The sequence below is a fragment of the Alosa alosa genome, chromosome 12, assembly GCF_017589495.1.
Source record: "Alosa alosa isolate M-15738 ecotype Scorff River chromosome 12, AALO_Geno_1.1, whole genome shotgun sequence".
NCBI lineage: Eukaryota > Metazoa > Chordata > Actinopteri > Clupeiformes > Clupeidae > Alosa > Alosa alosa.
This window is the reverse complement of record NC_063200.1, coordinates 24,063,277-24,079,219: the sequence shown is the minus strand read 5'-3', so window position 1 is coordinate 24,079,219 and position 15,943 is coordinate 24,063,277. Positions and strand designations below refer to the sequence as shown.

The window sequence follows — 15,943 nt, the reverse complement described above, 5'->3', positions numbered from 1 at the left end:
CAACATGTCATGCATTCCAGACCTCCTCTGACAGCTTGGATCATCCATATTTCATCAGCTGATGGGCTATATAGCCTATTCTTCTCAATAAATAGAGTTAAGGAAAAGTCTTTAATTGAACAAAACATGAGGTGCACACAAATGGCACACAAAAGGGCATACAAACTAGGCCGTGCCATGTTCTGTTACATGCATTTTGTCCTGTGTTCAACGAATTAAATTCCATGTTTTTACAGGTTTAGTAATCAGAGATGAGAGTAATGGGGCACTAATGCCATCTAAAGGTGAAAGTGGGTAGCGCTTCGGATACTTACGTCTTTGTCTGATGATGTCATATGCCTTGGACTCAACGAACGTTATCGTTACACACTGGATCGGAAAGTTATGGTGATCTGCACTGGTTTCAACCCTCTTTAAGTTAAGCTTCAAGTTGGCTTTTGAAAGCATCGTTGGTACGTGTGAATGAAATGCTATGTTTACGAGATTATTAGAAATATAATGTAATTAATGTCACTTATTTAATGTTAACTTGTAAACGAATTAGCACACCGCCGAAGGGTATTTAGTCACGTTAGTGCTAGCCTTCTGGCGAACCTAACTTAGCAGCTAGGGTAATTTTCTGTAGCCAGCTTATTTAATAGGATAAATGTTGTGTTTTCATTTCTCAGTTTTAGCCTACTTCATCAACACCATGAAAAGTGTACTGGAACTTGTGGTCTGCGTGATTTGTTGAACTAGAAGACCATGGAAAAATGGCGGAGATATTCCCAAGTCACTTCTGATTGTGCTGAGAGCTCAACAGTGCCAAACTTTGACAAATTGACATTCGCCAGTTGGCCTCATTCAATTCCATTGCTGTCTGCCTAATAATGTCAGTGGTAAGTACAGTACCACGACGGGAGTGGTAAGTACAGTAAGTACGACGTTGTTTAATTAGATTGGTTATCAATGGGATTTTAAGTTTATAATGATATTTGCCGAAGCGTTACCTAACGTTAGCGAGACAGCTCACTGACATTAGTGTTAACGTTAAACATGCTATGAGCTAGGACACCAACGTGATTTTGATCAAATACGTTTCATTCAGCATGGTAACTATATTCAGATGTGGTGGTTATCAACGAGTTTGCTATTACTGTTATGCAGATGAACAGTGGAGTAAATTAATGTGCTACATTTGCTTTGAACCTGATATAGCTAGATAGGAGTTTTTGCTCCAACTGCTTTCAGATAATTTATTTCCCTGTAAATTTGCACTTCTAAAGTCTCACCAGTGCAGGTTTGTGTTCTTGAATTAATGTTGATGGAATAATTTGTATTGCTGTATCTGCCAAATAATTTCTTAAATGCATATGAGCTTTGCAGATGCCGAGAGAGGCTGAAGTGACAAGAGGACATTGCCTATCATTAGGTCAGTAATCTTTATAAGAAGGATAAAATGTCCTTTTTACCTTTTGTGGATATATGTCCTTTTTACCTTGTATGGTTCTGTAGCACCAGTGCTAACAACAAAAGAGTTAACGTACAGCCCTGCCACCCATTACAAAATGGGGTATATTCAAATGATAATGGCATGGTAAATCTGCGGCTGTTATTGAATCATTACGTAGCAAGCAAAGCCCCATTTCAGGCAGGGAGCTACAGTGATATTCCAGGGACTTTGTCCTTAACAGGATGTGCCATTGACAGTCACAGAGGGGAACTCACAGGTTTGCTAACACCTACCTCATTAGTATTATAAATGTTACGCTGAAGTTCTAATTGTTAGTAGTGAAACCACCTAACATTTTTCAATATTTCCATCACCATGTGTAGCTAACACCCATGGCTATGATATTCAGAGCTCACATCAGACTTAATTTGGTGATAATTTCATCAAGACATTGAGAAAACACCACATGTACAGCAGATACCTCACCGGGTTGATGGATGGTTATTGGAGTGATGTAGTGGTGGTTGGCATGAAGATTAGGCTGCTGGGGGCTCCCTGAAGCTGGAACGGACAGGCCAAGTACATCTTCCCTGCCTCACTGCTTTGAAACTTGCTCCCAAGGTGCCAATCGTCCGTTCTCTTTTCCTTCCTTGGTGCCTTATTTGATTTTGCTTCTAATGTATGTGCTGAAAATTTCTTTTTTAGGTCATAGCATGAAAGAAGTGTGTCGTCATTGCCATTTCCTGTTACAGCATGCTGGCATTACTCACAAAGTCAATTGCTGTTGACCCTCTTAACAATGTATCCAATCTTCAGGCCACGAAAAAGATGGAAGGTGTCCCAGTACAAGTTTATGGCTTTCTCTAACTCATTCTCTTTCAATCTGCTTAGGGCAAGGTCGAACCGGTGGTCTACTTCCTCAAGGAACCATGATGTTTTCAGGGAGGACTGTGGCCGTTTCTCCTCCTCAACCAGGTTTTTCAGGAGAGCACTGGTCACTCTACTAAAGACGTGCATGGCAGGTTGGACACTGAAATGGGAGTGGGTTGGCGGTCATGAAGGATAAATGGGTATGTACGGTTGTTCCTGTGTTAATGGCCGTTTGCATCAGGAACGATAACTATAATGATAAGTGTCCTCACTGATCAATTAAGAAAAGTCTCTCCTTGAATATGATAGCTAAAATTTGATGGATTTTGGTTGGCTGTCAGCTTTGTATTGTTCTCAACATCGTTTGGAAAGTGATCCCCAACAACATCTTTCTTCATGTTATCGTTACAGTTTATGTGTGGATGTAAGGTGGTCGGCCGTGTGTGGTGGGTCTTGCTGGAGATGGCCTCTTGCTTTGGTTTATGGTTATGACTTAATGTGGCAGCTGTAAATGTGTTGTTCCAGGTATAAACTGAATGTTACCCGCTCTGTTCTCCCTCCATTCTCCACTGTGCCTGTTCTGCTTACCTAGGACCAAGGATGCTGAGGACGAGAAAGGTGTGCGGTAGGATGAACAGCCTTCAGCTTCAACATCACCCCTAACACTCCTGGCTCCATCAAACGTGCTGCATCCTCCTTAGCTTGTCCCTTTTATAGGTGTGCAGAGTTTATAGACAGCTACCCATCCTTTCCACATTGTGCATTTTCTGTTGTTCACACACACACTTCAGACATTAGGAACTGAAATCTTTTTTGAAAATATAAATGAGTGTCAAACCTCCTTTCTATGTTGCAGTCCCACCACACCTCCCTTCTGGTATTTTTGTTGGTTTTCCCCCTAGTTTTTTTGTTAACACACACTTGTTTCACACATTGAAAAATGAATAAAATATCTAAAATGTATCAGTCACCTTTTTATGCTGCAGTCTCACCAGCTATTTGAAATATGAGTTGCAACTGTTTTATTGAAACGGTTGATTGCCTATTGAGTTGCAAGTGTGTTATGGAAACAGTGGGTGTGTATTGATAGAACTTATTTTTAACATTTAAGCTGTAATTGATCATTTGTATATTTATTTGACACATGATTATGGCTGAGTCTTACAATTTTATCAATGCTGTGGTGGGAACTTTTATTTTATCAAAATAACTGAATAGGACACTAACAGGAATGCCTGAACACTAGATCTGTAGGCCACAGCATGCTGACATATCTGAGACGATGTTGTAAATATTGGGTATCTAAATTTGCAAGTAATACAGCTGTTGCCCGGTAAGGCTAACACTCTTGACAACCACAAACAGCAGTGTTTCTCAAAGTGTGGTCCAGGAACCACAGGTGGTACGCGAGCAGACCTGGTAAAATATAATATAGATGAGTTTGCAATATTGAACTAACTATGTAAGCTATGCCAGTTTAAATCATATGAATCCTCTGACACAATAAGCAAGGTGGTTCAGTGAGTAAACTATTGTATAATATACTGTTAAAGTAGGTCTACTCTTTTTTTAGCTAGGTGGTCCGTGAGGTTTTTTTTTTTTTTTTTTTTGAAACAAGCAGTGGGGGGACGTTTTTAATGCGACCGCCCCTAGAGGAACTAAAGGTGAACTGCAACCAATTTCGATAGAATTTCGGCAGTTCGAGCTCTGTCTGGGCTGAAGTTGGCCGAGAGTGCCTGGTGCTGAGCCGCGATTGGTTTATCCACGTTTGATATGGGGGGTGAACAGCAGAATGAAATGACACAACATTAAACCCAAATTAAAACCAAACGACAGAGAGGACGACACACACAACAGCAGAATCAAACGACAGAGCAGACAACATGCACAACATTAAAAACAAACGACAGAGAGGACGACACACAACAGCAGAATCAAACGACATGCACAACATTAAAAACAAACGACAGAGAGGACGACATGCACAACAGCTGATTCAAACAACACAGAAGACGACATGCACAACATTAAAACCAAACGACATAGAAGACGACATGCACAACAGCAGAATCAAATGACACAGCTGACTACATGCACAACAGCTGATCCAAACGACACAGAAGACGACATGCACAACAGCTGATCCAAACTACACAGAAGACGACATGCACAACAGCTGAATCAAACGACACAGAAGACGACAGGCACAACAGCTGATCCAAACGACACAGAAGACGACAGGCACAACAGCTGAATCAAACTACACATAAGACGACATGCACAACAGCTGATTCAAACAACACAGAAGACAACATGCACAACATTAAAACCAAACGACATAGAAGACGACATGCACAACAGCTGATCCAAACGACACAGAAGACAACATGCACAACAGCTGATCCAAACGACACAGAAGACGACATGCACAACAGCAGAATCAAACAACAGGCCTGTCGACATACTTGACGACATGTGCAACAACAGAGTCATGGCACAATATCACAGTCAACACTAGGGGGTGTCGTTTTGTAAGGTGAGCAATGACATGAACAAGGCCGTTTTGTCACGTCTGTCGTAAAGTGAATGTTGCATAGACATCTTCAGTGGACATAAGTAGTTGACAAAAGCAATATTTAGTCGACATAGGCATTATTTTTGGCACTAATGGAACGCCATAGCTTGTCACTCTCTGTACGTGTAGGCCTACTGTAGCGTGAATGTCAGATAACCCTCCCCCTCCCCTTTTTTTCAGCAAATCATGACGATGTTTCTTGTACTGTCGTGCTGGCGGTCGGAATGATCAGCAGCACAAATAAGTTAGCTAAAATATTGGTGGGGACAATTTTGTCATCTTAAAATATTGATTAGGACTAGTCCTTAGTGTCCCACCCTAAATCTACGCCCATGCTGTCCCATGCCACTCACTGTCCTGTGCCATGAAATATTGGCATGTGGCACGGGACAGTGACACATCTGCCAACTGTTCTACGGATTAGGGTTAGGGTTGGTATAGTTTGCAAGTGACACAGGGTAGGCAGAATGCGAGTGGCACTCACCACCAACAACAGTATAGACCTACAGTAGGCTATAGTTTTTGGCTCTACTGTCTCTCAGTATTTCTCACACCAAGCAAATGGGCATTTGCAAAGAGCTCAGGTCCAGAAAAAACTCAGGTTTTGTCAGATGTTGTATCATAACCTCACTGATGTCAGATTATTCACTTCTGATAAAAGCTGTTTGCATTACTTGAGATTGGGCTTGAAGCAGGCATTTGTTTCACTGTAAGTGTGTGGACTATTAGCCTATGTGTGGATAATTAAGAGGATAGCCTAGGCCTACCGTGTGTTTTTACAGTAGTTAGAGTTAGTATTTTAAGCTAAATAAACTTTTTCGCCTGCTTATATCTTCCCAAATGTAAACTTTACATTCATTATGTAGGACATTTTTGTCATAGCCACACATTTCAGGTGGGACGTTTGAAAGGCTTGCGAGCGATCCCACCCCCTAGTGACGACATTTGTCATCACCGATGTTTCATTTGGCTGTTGCAAGTGTTTGTGATTTTTTTTTTAATGCTGGGCGAAGAAACTGTTAGTGTACCAGGTTGTGAGAAAGAAAAGATGTTGATAGCTAGAAGAGTCTAAAATAAAAGCTTCATTTGAATGTATTTGCATTTTAAACCTTTAGCTTAAACTAAGTTCCTCGTAAGGATTTAAAACTCGACAGTTTATCCACCACGAGAAAAGAAGATGCACCCCTCTGCCTAGCTACACAGCACGCACCGCTATCATGCCTGCTTTCTTGGCCGTTTTACAAGATATGTGGTGCGTGCTAGCCAGATAGCCGTGTCTCAAGTTGATGTTAGCTGGCTGCAGAAAGCGATGCAAATTATCCCTGGACCGAACTTCTTTTAAGTTGAAATAATTTCGAATGACTCTTTTATAAAATATGAAAGGTAAGACAAATTACAGTTATTTAAATGCTTGTTCATTTGGTTAAAGTTTCTAAGCACGTGCTTTGAACCGATATGTTAACAGTGAAGATTGCCATAGAGACGTTTGTCATTTAACAGTTAGCAGCTAGCTAACGTTAGTTCGACTGACTGACATGTTAGCTTGCTAGTCATCGATAGAAGGGTCACAGTGGCGTGGTGGGGCTTGATATGAGATTGTTTAAACCGAGCATCGTAAACCTCCTGTTTCCAGCTTTCGTCAGGTAGCTAACGTTAGCTTTAACTGGGCATGCTAGCAGATATCACTGTCTAACCATCGTACAAGCCTGATAGTCCACCAAAATTAAACCAAACGCCAGGTCATCCTTCAGATAGAACTTGGCAAAGGCTGCTAGACCGCTAGCTCGCTAGGTTAACTCCGAGCCATATAAAGGCTCTGGGTTAACTAATACGTTAGCTATTGATTTGCTGATCTGTGTTGTGTTTTGGCTGTGGCTCCTAAATGATTCAAGTCAATATCTGTTAGCCATTCATCTATAAAACTCAATTGTCTGCCGTGTTAGTTTGCTAGTTGTGGAAATGAAAACCTGGCTAACGTTAGATGTAAAATATCCTAGTATGTTGCTAAAATGTCAGTTGCTAGGTAGTGTTAACGTTATGTTCACGTCATTAGTTAGTGATCTTAACGTTACATCAGAGACGGCTGATAAAGGATCTTTGGTTACATCCTTTCCTATCAATATCTGCAACACAGATTATAACATTAATGCGCATCCACATGCATGGGGGCAATGCATGGGGCATCCTCTATGAATTTACATAATTATAGTGTTTTCAGTCAGTTCTCTATCTGATGCCACAACGAGAGGGGGATGTGACTTCTGGCAGGTCATGACTTTTGACTTTCAGTACATGTGTTGCAAAGCAGCTTGTATCAAAAAGGCTTCTTTGGTCGGCAGTGTACTTGTACAGTGTTGTGGTGTAGAGACCAGACAAGGTGCCAGTGACAGATGTCATGACCGCGGGTTAGGTCGACCGTGGGCGGCCGCCCCCTGATGAGAATAAAGACGTCACTATTTTGGCAAAACAGGAAAAGAGCACTTGGGGAATCCAAAACAGTATTGCACAGTACAGTACTGCCAATTACATTCATGCCAAAGTGCACAGACGTGCATGCGTTCTGTTTGGGTAGTCACATCTAGAGTTCATATTTTTACTTGTCACGAGTGTTTGTTCCAGCTAACCAAATGTCTTCTGGTGTGATAGACTATGGTACAGAGGTGTTGGTGTGGCACCTTTTACCAGAATTCAGACTTACTTGTAAATAGCTGATTTGTGCACAAATGTTCAGTGTTACATTTAAAGACCCAATGTGTTTGTGCGAGCAATGACACTAGGAGTGTGTTTCTCAAGGCCAAACATAGCAGAATGTGGTTACATAGACATCCATCATGTAATTTGGGGCTGCCTAGTAATGCATTATGCATCATTGCTGCCAACTCCTCATTTACAGTAGGTCTGTTCAGTATGAAGACATCTTAATAATTACACTGTAACCCTATTCTCCTGTTTACAGGAATAAGGCTAGCGATGTGAGCTTTCTCAGTATTCAGAAATCTGTATTCCTTCCTTTACTGCAGTTTCTATTACACCGCCTGCAATGAGCTATGGGGGATTATCATGTCAGGATGGCTATGCTTGCAAATCACAAAGACAGACAAAAAACACTGCCACGTCCAACATTAAAATAGTGCCAGTAAGAATTGGAGCAACAGTTTGTAGGGCCTGTGAGAATGACATTCTGTCATGTTTTTTTTTTTTTATGGAGTGGAAAAGCATGAGGTGTAGTGGAATCTTGTTGCATAATAGAATGGTGTTTAGCAAGTTTCTAGGGATTTATTTTCTCATTGAATCACCCTCTAAATATGTATTTATTCTGCAGGGTCTTTGATGTTGTTTGTGTTACTTTGTAGCATACTGTTTCTTATGCAGCATTTTGTTAGGATGCATTGACAACCTGTCTGAGGAAATTGATGTGCCCACTTATGAAGTGGATATTGTGGAATTGCTCCATATTCATTTCATTGATTCACCATTTCCTTTGTTCTTTGTCACTGAACACAGAACAAACCCAGGATTTTCCCCAAAGACATTATCTGGAAGTCATTTCTATGAAGTGAATCGCATTCATGTAATCTGCATCGGTTGCATAATCAGTGAAATAGGACCCAGAGTTCTGTTGTCAAACCCAGTGTGTGTGTTTGTGTGTTTTACAGAGAACACCATGCTGATATCCGAAGACCAAAATGAGGGGAGAGAGGCCCGGCCTCACCCAACCTTGTAAGGTTGCCTGTCCCATGGATGCATAGCCAAATCAGGCCATTTCCTCCTGTGTCGGCTTAATCTGCCTCTCGCAGTAGACTGACTAGACCGAACAGAGACTGGGGGGCAAAGAGGCGGAGAAGAGGGATAGGAAGTGACAGACAGAGACGAAAACACAGAAGGACAGGAGGGTGGAGATTTAGTGGTCTGGAGGCACTGGTGGGAGCTCTCAGCATTGGTCCAGTGGTGCAGAGCGGCTCTGGGCAGACGGGGTGCCCCAGTCCCCCCGCCCCACCGCACGCGCCCCTCTGTGGTGCCCCGGGGCGACCATGTCCGGAGGGGAGGCGGATGCCGACCACCCCCGCTTCTTTGTCGGTGCCGATGAAGGGGAGGGTGACGAGCTCCTGGACCCGGGCCGGGTTCTTGGCTACGACTGTCTGTACGAGAACGTGGAGGAAGAGGAGGAGGAGGACGATGAAGAGTATGACTCGGTAAGTTCCTAAGAAAACTCGTAGACGTTGCAGTACTGTATGCTTTTCCCTGTGCAGATTTGATGTACTTTTCTATCATTGTTTGGTCAATCTTGCTCTGCTGCTCTGTGAATGTACTGTTGGCACCATTTAGTAATTCTGGGGTATGTTCGTGTGAAATGAGACCTTTGTCACACTCCCAGTTAATTATTAAAATTTGACACAAGAGCTAAGCTAGGTTTAAACAGTGAGACAGGCCTGGTTGATACTAAATTGCAAGCAGCCAAGACTCACTTTGGTCAGTCAGCTCTGCAACAGCTGTGACCCTGGTAGACCTAAGGGCCTTTTTCCAAAGGCACTCTGAAGGTCAGCTTTTGTGGCATGCTTTTTATGTGAACGCAGTAGTTTGTGGAGCATTGCGCCGTATGTGTTCTTTGCTTCCATATAAGCCCAGCTATTGCCCAACGCAGTCTAGTCATGGTAATTCACTAAGACGAGAGGTTTAGCCCCTGATATTTTCCATTGTCTTCAATGACTTCTATTTGTGTTCATAGCTAGTTAACTCAAGCCTGTATCATAGCAGCCTAGGACATTTGTGGCTCCCTATTCTAGGTGAGTCATACCAGGAGGGTGACGATGTTGACTCTGAAACTGTTGAGGTGTAAAATAGCATACTAACTGACACCTGACTAACTGAATAGTGACAACAAAAATGTGTTCATGTAATGGCTAGTAGAACCATTGAACCAAAGCTTGCCAGGTATGTTCAGCAGAGAGAGTTTGGCAAATGGCTTTAAGTTGATTGATTCTGTAGATTCTGTGCTGGAGCCTAAAAAACTTAAACTCGTCACTGAACACACACACACACAAAAAAAAAATTTGAGGAGAGAAGTCCAATGATCAATGTCGAATAAACATCTGTGTTTATTTACCCTCACTCTACCCCCACAATTCCCCCCTCAAAGCCCCCAGAGAGGCAGATTGTGGTGGGCATCTGTGCCATGGCCAAGAAGTCCAAGTCCAAGCCCATGAAGGAGATCCTGGAGCGCTTGTGCCTCTTCAAGTACATCACAGTGGTGACCTTTGAGGAGGAGGTCATCCTCAACGAGCCCGTGGAGAACTGGCCCCAGTGTGACTGCCTCATCTCCTTCCACTCCAAAGGTGATTTATACTGATACTCATTGAGGTCAGGGGTATAGCCAGTGGGTGGGCTTGATGGGCCTCGGCCCACCCAAAAGATGCATTAATTAAATTATTTCATTTAATGTAACCTAATACGTTATTGATATCCAAAGGTAACTGATTGCTAGATTATGATAGACTGAGGCTGTGATTCATAAGAGGATCCTGTCCCAGGATCGCACAGTGTCACGAAAGGACATGAACCCTTATTCTAAACGTTGAATGTAGACGCGTGCATATCCCTTGTGTTCTCATATGCAAACTTTTGTTTGCATACTCTTTCACACATACCTTACATGAACTCTCGCTTGTGCAAACACACTCCCACAGACATGTATACATTGACGTGCATGTGTGTGAGCACACACGCACACACTTCCTCTCGCATGAAAAGCCTCACTATGCGCTTTCACATTGCCAGGCCACAAGGCTTGTGGCCTGAGATGCAAAGTTGCCTGCTCGCCTGTAAACAGCAGGAAATACCTGTGGAGAGTTTTTGTTTAAGTAAGGCCAATGCATTCCTGCTCCCATGCGCGTTATGAAAGTGAGACCAAATGACATGTCCCAACACCTTTTGCTGTCCAAACATATCAGGACGGGCTGTGAAATTGATTTGTTTTGCTTTTGTAAACGAGCTCAAACAAGCAGTGGAAGTGAGTGGAAAATAAACAAAGATTGCGCAATACTGCCCAAAAGTAAGAAATCAGCCGAGAGGGATGAGGCTAGACTGAAGTTTATTTATGTGGGACCTGAATGTAGAGTTGGCATAGAAAAATTACATACCAGTAAACAGTTCCAATATGTGAATACTCTGCTATCATTTTGATGTTTCGCTGGAGCGTAAGAGTACAGTTGAGCTGTTGAAAGGCAAATTGAGCAATTAGATGCAGCAGGTATAAAGCATGTTTTTGCATTTGCACTTTGAGTTATTTATGGCCAGAGTTAGACTCTGCTTAATGTAAACACATTTGATTTTCTTGGGGGGCAGTGAGGACCTCATTTTGTGGTCTGCTGCCAGTGGCAATGCTGCCTGTACAGTCGTTTGGCGAGGGGAGGTTGTTTATGGCGTGGCACCCACCCATCCCTCTACTGCCAGCTGCCTCCTCATAATTGTAACAATTTGTCAAGGTCCGGTTGGGAAAGGGCAGATCTGCTGAGGAGGACTGACCGCTCATTTCCTCTCCCGCTTGAGCCAGAATGAGCCAGAGCCAGCATTGGAAATTTGTACCAGCCAAGATACAAGAGTTGGTATATTTCAGACACAAAATAATGACTTACTATTGAGTGGCTGGTGAGTTTGCCACTAGAAAGTGTGTCGTTTTTAAGGAAGTTGTGTAGTTGTTGTGAGAACATGTTTAGCCCAATTGGTAAAAGCAAAGTATGGTTAAACCTAGCCTCTGCACACCTTTGAAGTCCATTATTTTTGCTGTTGGCAGAAGGATAGCATAAGCAGTGTTTCAAAATTTCTTGTATGTAGGCCAATGCTGACAGGTATGTCCACTACAGTACACAGCCATGTAGTTAGGGATGGGAAAGAATGGAGAGGGAGGGATGGGGTATAAAATTAACTTTTTTTTTTGGCTTGTTTGCCAATGGCGGCCACAGCCACAAAACGATGTAATATGTTTAGATCTAAATCCATGTTGCTCTCCTGTCCTTGATCTTTTTTGTTCTGGGTTCAGTTTGAGATGAATAGGTTAATTAAGTCCCTCTTCTCTGATTTAGTGTTGCGGTTTCTTCCTCCAAACGCTTTGACATGCCTGCTGACTGTAGATAATACAAATCATAATGTCTTAAAAAAATTGTAATTAATTTAATATCTCGTTTCTCCATTTCTAGTGCAAAACTTTTTCCTTCTATAAAACACCTGCTAGTCTGAACACTCGGTTGATGCCATATTCAAAACCTGTAACTTGCTGAAATTGCATAACCCTAAACGACTAATCTATCACAGCTGTTTGCCACAGCAAAAAACAAAACGTTTGCAGCATCAGGTTTTGCTTGAAGCTAGTGACAGTAGACCGCGAGGGTCATAATTGCAAAGCATTGTCTACCACGTATGTGATCTAGACAAAGTCTGTATAAACTCTCTGTTGCGGAATTGAAGGATTTAAGGTTTTTTACTCGCATTTGGTGAGTGTCTGGTGCCAATTTGAAACCCTGAAGAGTAAGAGAATGAAAGATTTGGCATAAACATGCAAGCTGACTAGAGGTTTTGTGATGTGATCACACCTGTTGATTTGAAGATGCTTGCACACTGGCCAGACAAATGCAGACCAACTCTAACCAAGACCCAAAAATTGAACAAGTATGTGGCGCCAGTCTGTTGGTGTTTGCAGAGTGGAGTTTTTCCAAGTGCGACATTCCCAGTAACAAACATCTGTGTTTGTGGAACTGGTTGTTTTTCTGATTATTCTTAAAGATTACAACCAACTGCAGCCAACCTTGGAATGTTGGGGTTTGGTTGGCAGTAAGCACAAAAGATTGCACAAAAGTAAGTTTGTCTAATATTTGTTCGTCTTCAACTGCTTTTGTGTTGCAATGTGTCCATATGCTTGAGTGATTTAAAAAAAAAAAATGTTGTGATATTGTTTTGAGATGTAAAAGTTCTTTGCTCCAGACAGCTTTAAATGGTGTTGTTTTCCAAACTTAAAATGTGCTTTGTGCCTTATTTCAGTGACAAGTGAGTTGAATCTAATTTTCATCAAGTTTTCTTGAGAATGATTAAAAATATTTCCTCTAACGCTACTGGTTCCTCCTGAGTCTTGTCCTCCTTACTCTTATCACTTGTCTGCCAGAGCACACTCTCCAAACGTAGTGTGCTCAGTGACAAGGGGATCTCAGAGTTTCTCAGATTATGATACCATCACATCATAAAACGCTTCCTTTGAAATCTGATGGCCTCTAGGCTCAGAAGAGACAAGTCATCTGTGCTGCCTGATACATCTTAATGAACAGAACACAGATCTAATAAACACCAAATGGGATGCGTTTCAGAGAATAATGATGAACCAACATAGGGAAGAAATAAAAGTACTCGGTCTGATTCTGGTGTGTGTGTGTGTGTGTTTTGTGTTTCATAGAATTATGGAATACAGTATCATGGGGAGCCCCATGTGTGTGTGTGTGTGTGTGTGTGTGTGTGTGTGTGTAAGGTTGTCTTGGTTAGGATATCATGTACTTTGGGCAGGTGGAATTTCACACTGATGTCTGATTGATGTAATCTCACTTGAGTGGGGGGTCTCTCTTTCTTCCAGGTTTCCCGCTGGATAAAGCAGTAGCCTATGAGAAACTCAGAAACCCGTTTGTCATCAATGACCTGGACCTGCAGTACTGTATCCAGGACAGGTGAGGAACATGCCTCGTCCTTGCTCTCCCCTCCCCCCCCATTTTATTGGTGGAAGTATTTCATCAGGAAGTCCACTGATAAACATTGACAACTAAACTATTGACAATCTGCTACTTGTGATGGACAGTAAGTCATTTTTTACAAGGATGTAAAAGGATGCTTATTCGACTGCACATTTCAGACGTAAGCAATGGCCATCGCTCACATTGACATCATTAAACATCGGTCACGGTCCCTTTATTAGATATTTGGTCTTTGACACCCTCAGATGCCCATTAATCAGATGTAATTGATGCATTAAAATCAGACACACAGACCAGACAGCATTGCTAGCCCTTGGGTGTACCCAGTAGGGTTTGATGTCTGTTTTTGGTCCTTGTTCACAGCTTGCATGCTAATACACACATAGTTGATTGTTGTGAGCTCCCTGTCCTCATATGGGAATTACACAGGCTGACATGTATGTGACACCCTGCCAACAGGGCAGACTGTGTGACTCCTGCCATAAGTACCTTGATTAAATTACCCGCTCACATGATAGGGCGGCCATATGCGTATGTGTCTGTGGTTGTGTGTGTTTATGGGGTGCCAGATGCCTCTCTATGCCCTGTGAAGTGTGCTTATGATGACATCACTGAAGAGAAAATATCTGTCTGTGGGAACCGAAGTATCCTGACAGGGTGTTTGTGTGTGTTCTTTAAAAGTTGTATTTATTACTGATAATTTCTTTGTAGGAGAGAAGTGTATCGGATCTTGAAGGCAGAAGGAATCCAACTTCCACGTTTTGCAGTTCTAAACCGGGACCCCGCTCTACCAGAAGGTGTGTGGTGTGTGCGCATACATGAAAATGGTAATCCTTGAATTTCCTGAAATTTACCAATTAGAAAAAACACTGATGATTGACATGTATATGTATAGGAAATGTGCACTGATTTCAGAGCAGTATTCAGAGAGGATGCAGCCTGACCCCACCCTGGCTATGTATGTCAGGAAGCAAACAGATGCTGAGAATCACTTTACCCTCTAGAGAGCATGGCAGTCTCTTCCTTCTCTAACTCCCGTATCCATGGCAGCCACATTCAGTGGCCATGGCAACATCTGTTCCATTCCAGGCCTTCTGTAGGGTTAAGGATAGGGCTCGGCTTGCCAGATCTTATCCAGACAGATTGAGCCAAGCCTTCATCATACGGGCACAGTGATGCAACCTCTCTTTTTCTCTCTCTCTCTTTCTCTTTCTCTCTCCCTCCCTCTCCCTATCCATCTCTTTCTCTTTCCCCACCCCTTCAGACTCTCTTCTCTTCTGGGTCAATCTCTCCATCAATCTCTCTTGTTCTCTCTCCTGCCTTTTACAGTCAATCTTTTTTCATCCCTCTCTCTCTGTCTCTCTCTGTATCCCTTGCTCATCTCTTTCCCCCGATTTCTACTAATGAAATGCTCACTGTTGTTCAACAGGTCACCTCTTGTCCGTCCACCATCTGTCCACTGGTAGATTGAGATTTTTAGTTTTTTTTTTGTTTGTCAACCTCCACATCACTTTGTTTTTAAAGCCTCCCCAAAAAGCTATACGGTTTGTTTGAGTTTGAAATTGAGATCGAGTGGAGCTTTTTGTAGACCTGCCACACACTTGCATCATGGATTGTAATTAGTCATTGCAGATATTTTTAGGTAACGTTATTTGCCTAAAATTTGCCTATTACACTCTTGACTGATTGCTGAAATTGTACTTTTTTAAAAAAAGACTGGGGAGGAAAAACAGAGAGAGAACATTTCCCAGAGTGGCAGGAGCAGCAGCAGTAGTTGTTTGGGCAAACACAGACCACAGCGGTGTTTGAAGTTGTGAATGTGGGCCAACATAAAAGAGCCTGTCAGTGCCCCACAGACATCAGAGGAGCGACAGACGGGGAGAAGTAGAATTATGGGATGTCTGAGCCAGGCTGTCCACCGCAACACTGCAGCCTCTATCTCACTTAATGCTTCTCTATTAATAGTGTTTCAAGCAGACACTATTATAAACCCAAGCAGACATGTACAAGGCCATTTCTGACTTCTTTGTGACTCTTTCGGTTACTGCTCAAGGTGGGCATGACAATAAAAGGGGGCTTCTATGGGCCTCTGTCTGTTTACAGATTCAGGAGGTCGGCTTTGTTATTGAGAGCGACTTGGCATAGACCGCAGGCGTTGTTGTTTGGATAGGATCAGCCGCAGCCATGGTTGTGTTGACAGGAGTCAATCATGACCTCGTTGGCAACTTGTACAACTGCTGCCCACTTTCTGATAGCTCTGACACTGGACTGTGTCTGGAATTCCAGAATGAGAGTTTGCGGTGTCCTTCACTGCACACTGCACAACAAAGGCCAAACAAC

General features: G+C 42.6%; 1 protein-coding gene and 1 long non-coding RNA gene across 28 annotated transcripts in view; both read left to right on the top strand.

The window, feature by feature from the left end:
* The first annotated feature begins 351 nt into the window (after positions 1 to 351).
* Positions 352 to 3,265, top strand: LOC125304771. 4 transcript variants are annotated; one of them, XR_007195281.1, is made up of 3 exons: positions 352 to 452; positions 669 to 878; positions 1,358 to 3,265. It is a non-coding gene; the product is annotated as an uncharacterized LOC125304771 (long non-coding RNA). The 4 variants fall into 4 exon arrangements; XR_007195280.1 differs by having other exon boundaries at positions 669 to 1,411; positions 2,324 to 3,265; XR_007195279.1 differs by having other exon boundaries at positions 669 to 2,502; positions 2,895 to 3,265.
* A 2,582-nt stretch (positions 3,266 to 5,847) lies between these two features.
* The window catches only part of ppip5k2 (diphosphoinositol pentakisphosphate kinase 2), a 34,261-nt gene continuing 24,165 nt past the window's right edge, over positions 5,848 to 15,943 (top strand). For 16 of the 24 annotated variants that reach the window (XM_048259499.1, XM_048259514.1, XM_048259512.1 and 13 more), the window contains exons 1-5: positions 5,850 to 6,260; positions 8,534 to 9,070; positions 10,015 to 10,210; positions 13,489 to 13,579; positions 14,315 to 14,400. In XM_048259499.1, the coding sequence (XP_048115456.1) occupies positions 8,909 to 9,070; positions 10,015 to 10,210; positions 13,489 to 13,579; positions 14,315 to 14,400 (535 nt within the window). In that variant the 5' untranslated portion in view covers positions 5,850 to 6,260; positions 8,534 to 8,908. Of the gene's footprint in view, positions 6,261 to 6,410; positions 6,521 to 8,533; positions 9,071 to 10,014; positions 10,211 to 13,488; positions 13,580 to 14,314; positions 14,401 to 15,943 lie in introns of those variants that run through there. The other 8 variants (XM_048259516.1, XM_048259517.1, XM_048259518.1 and 5 more) reach the window with 4 other exon arrangements.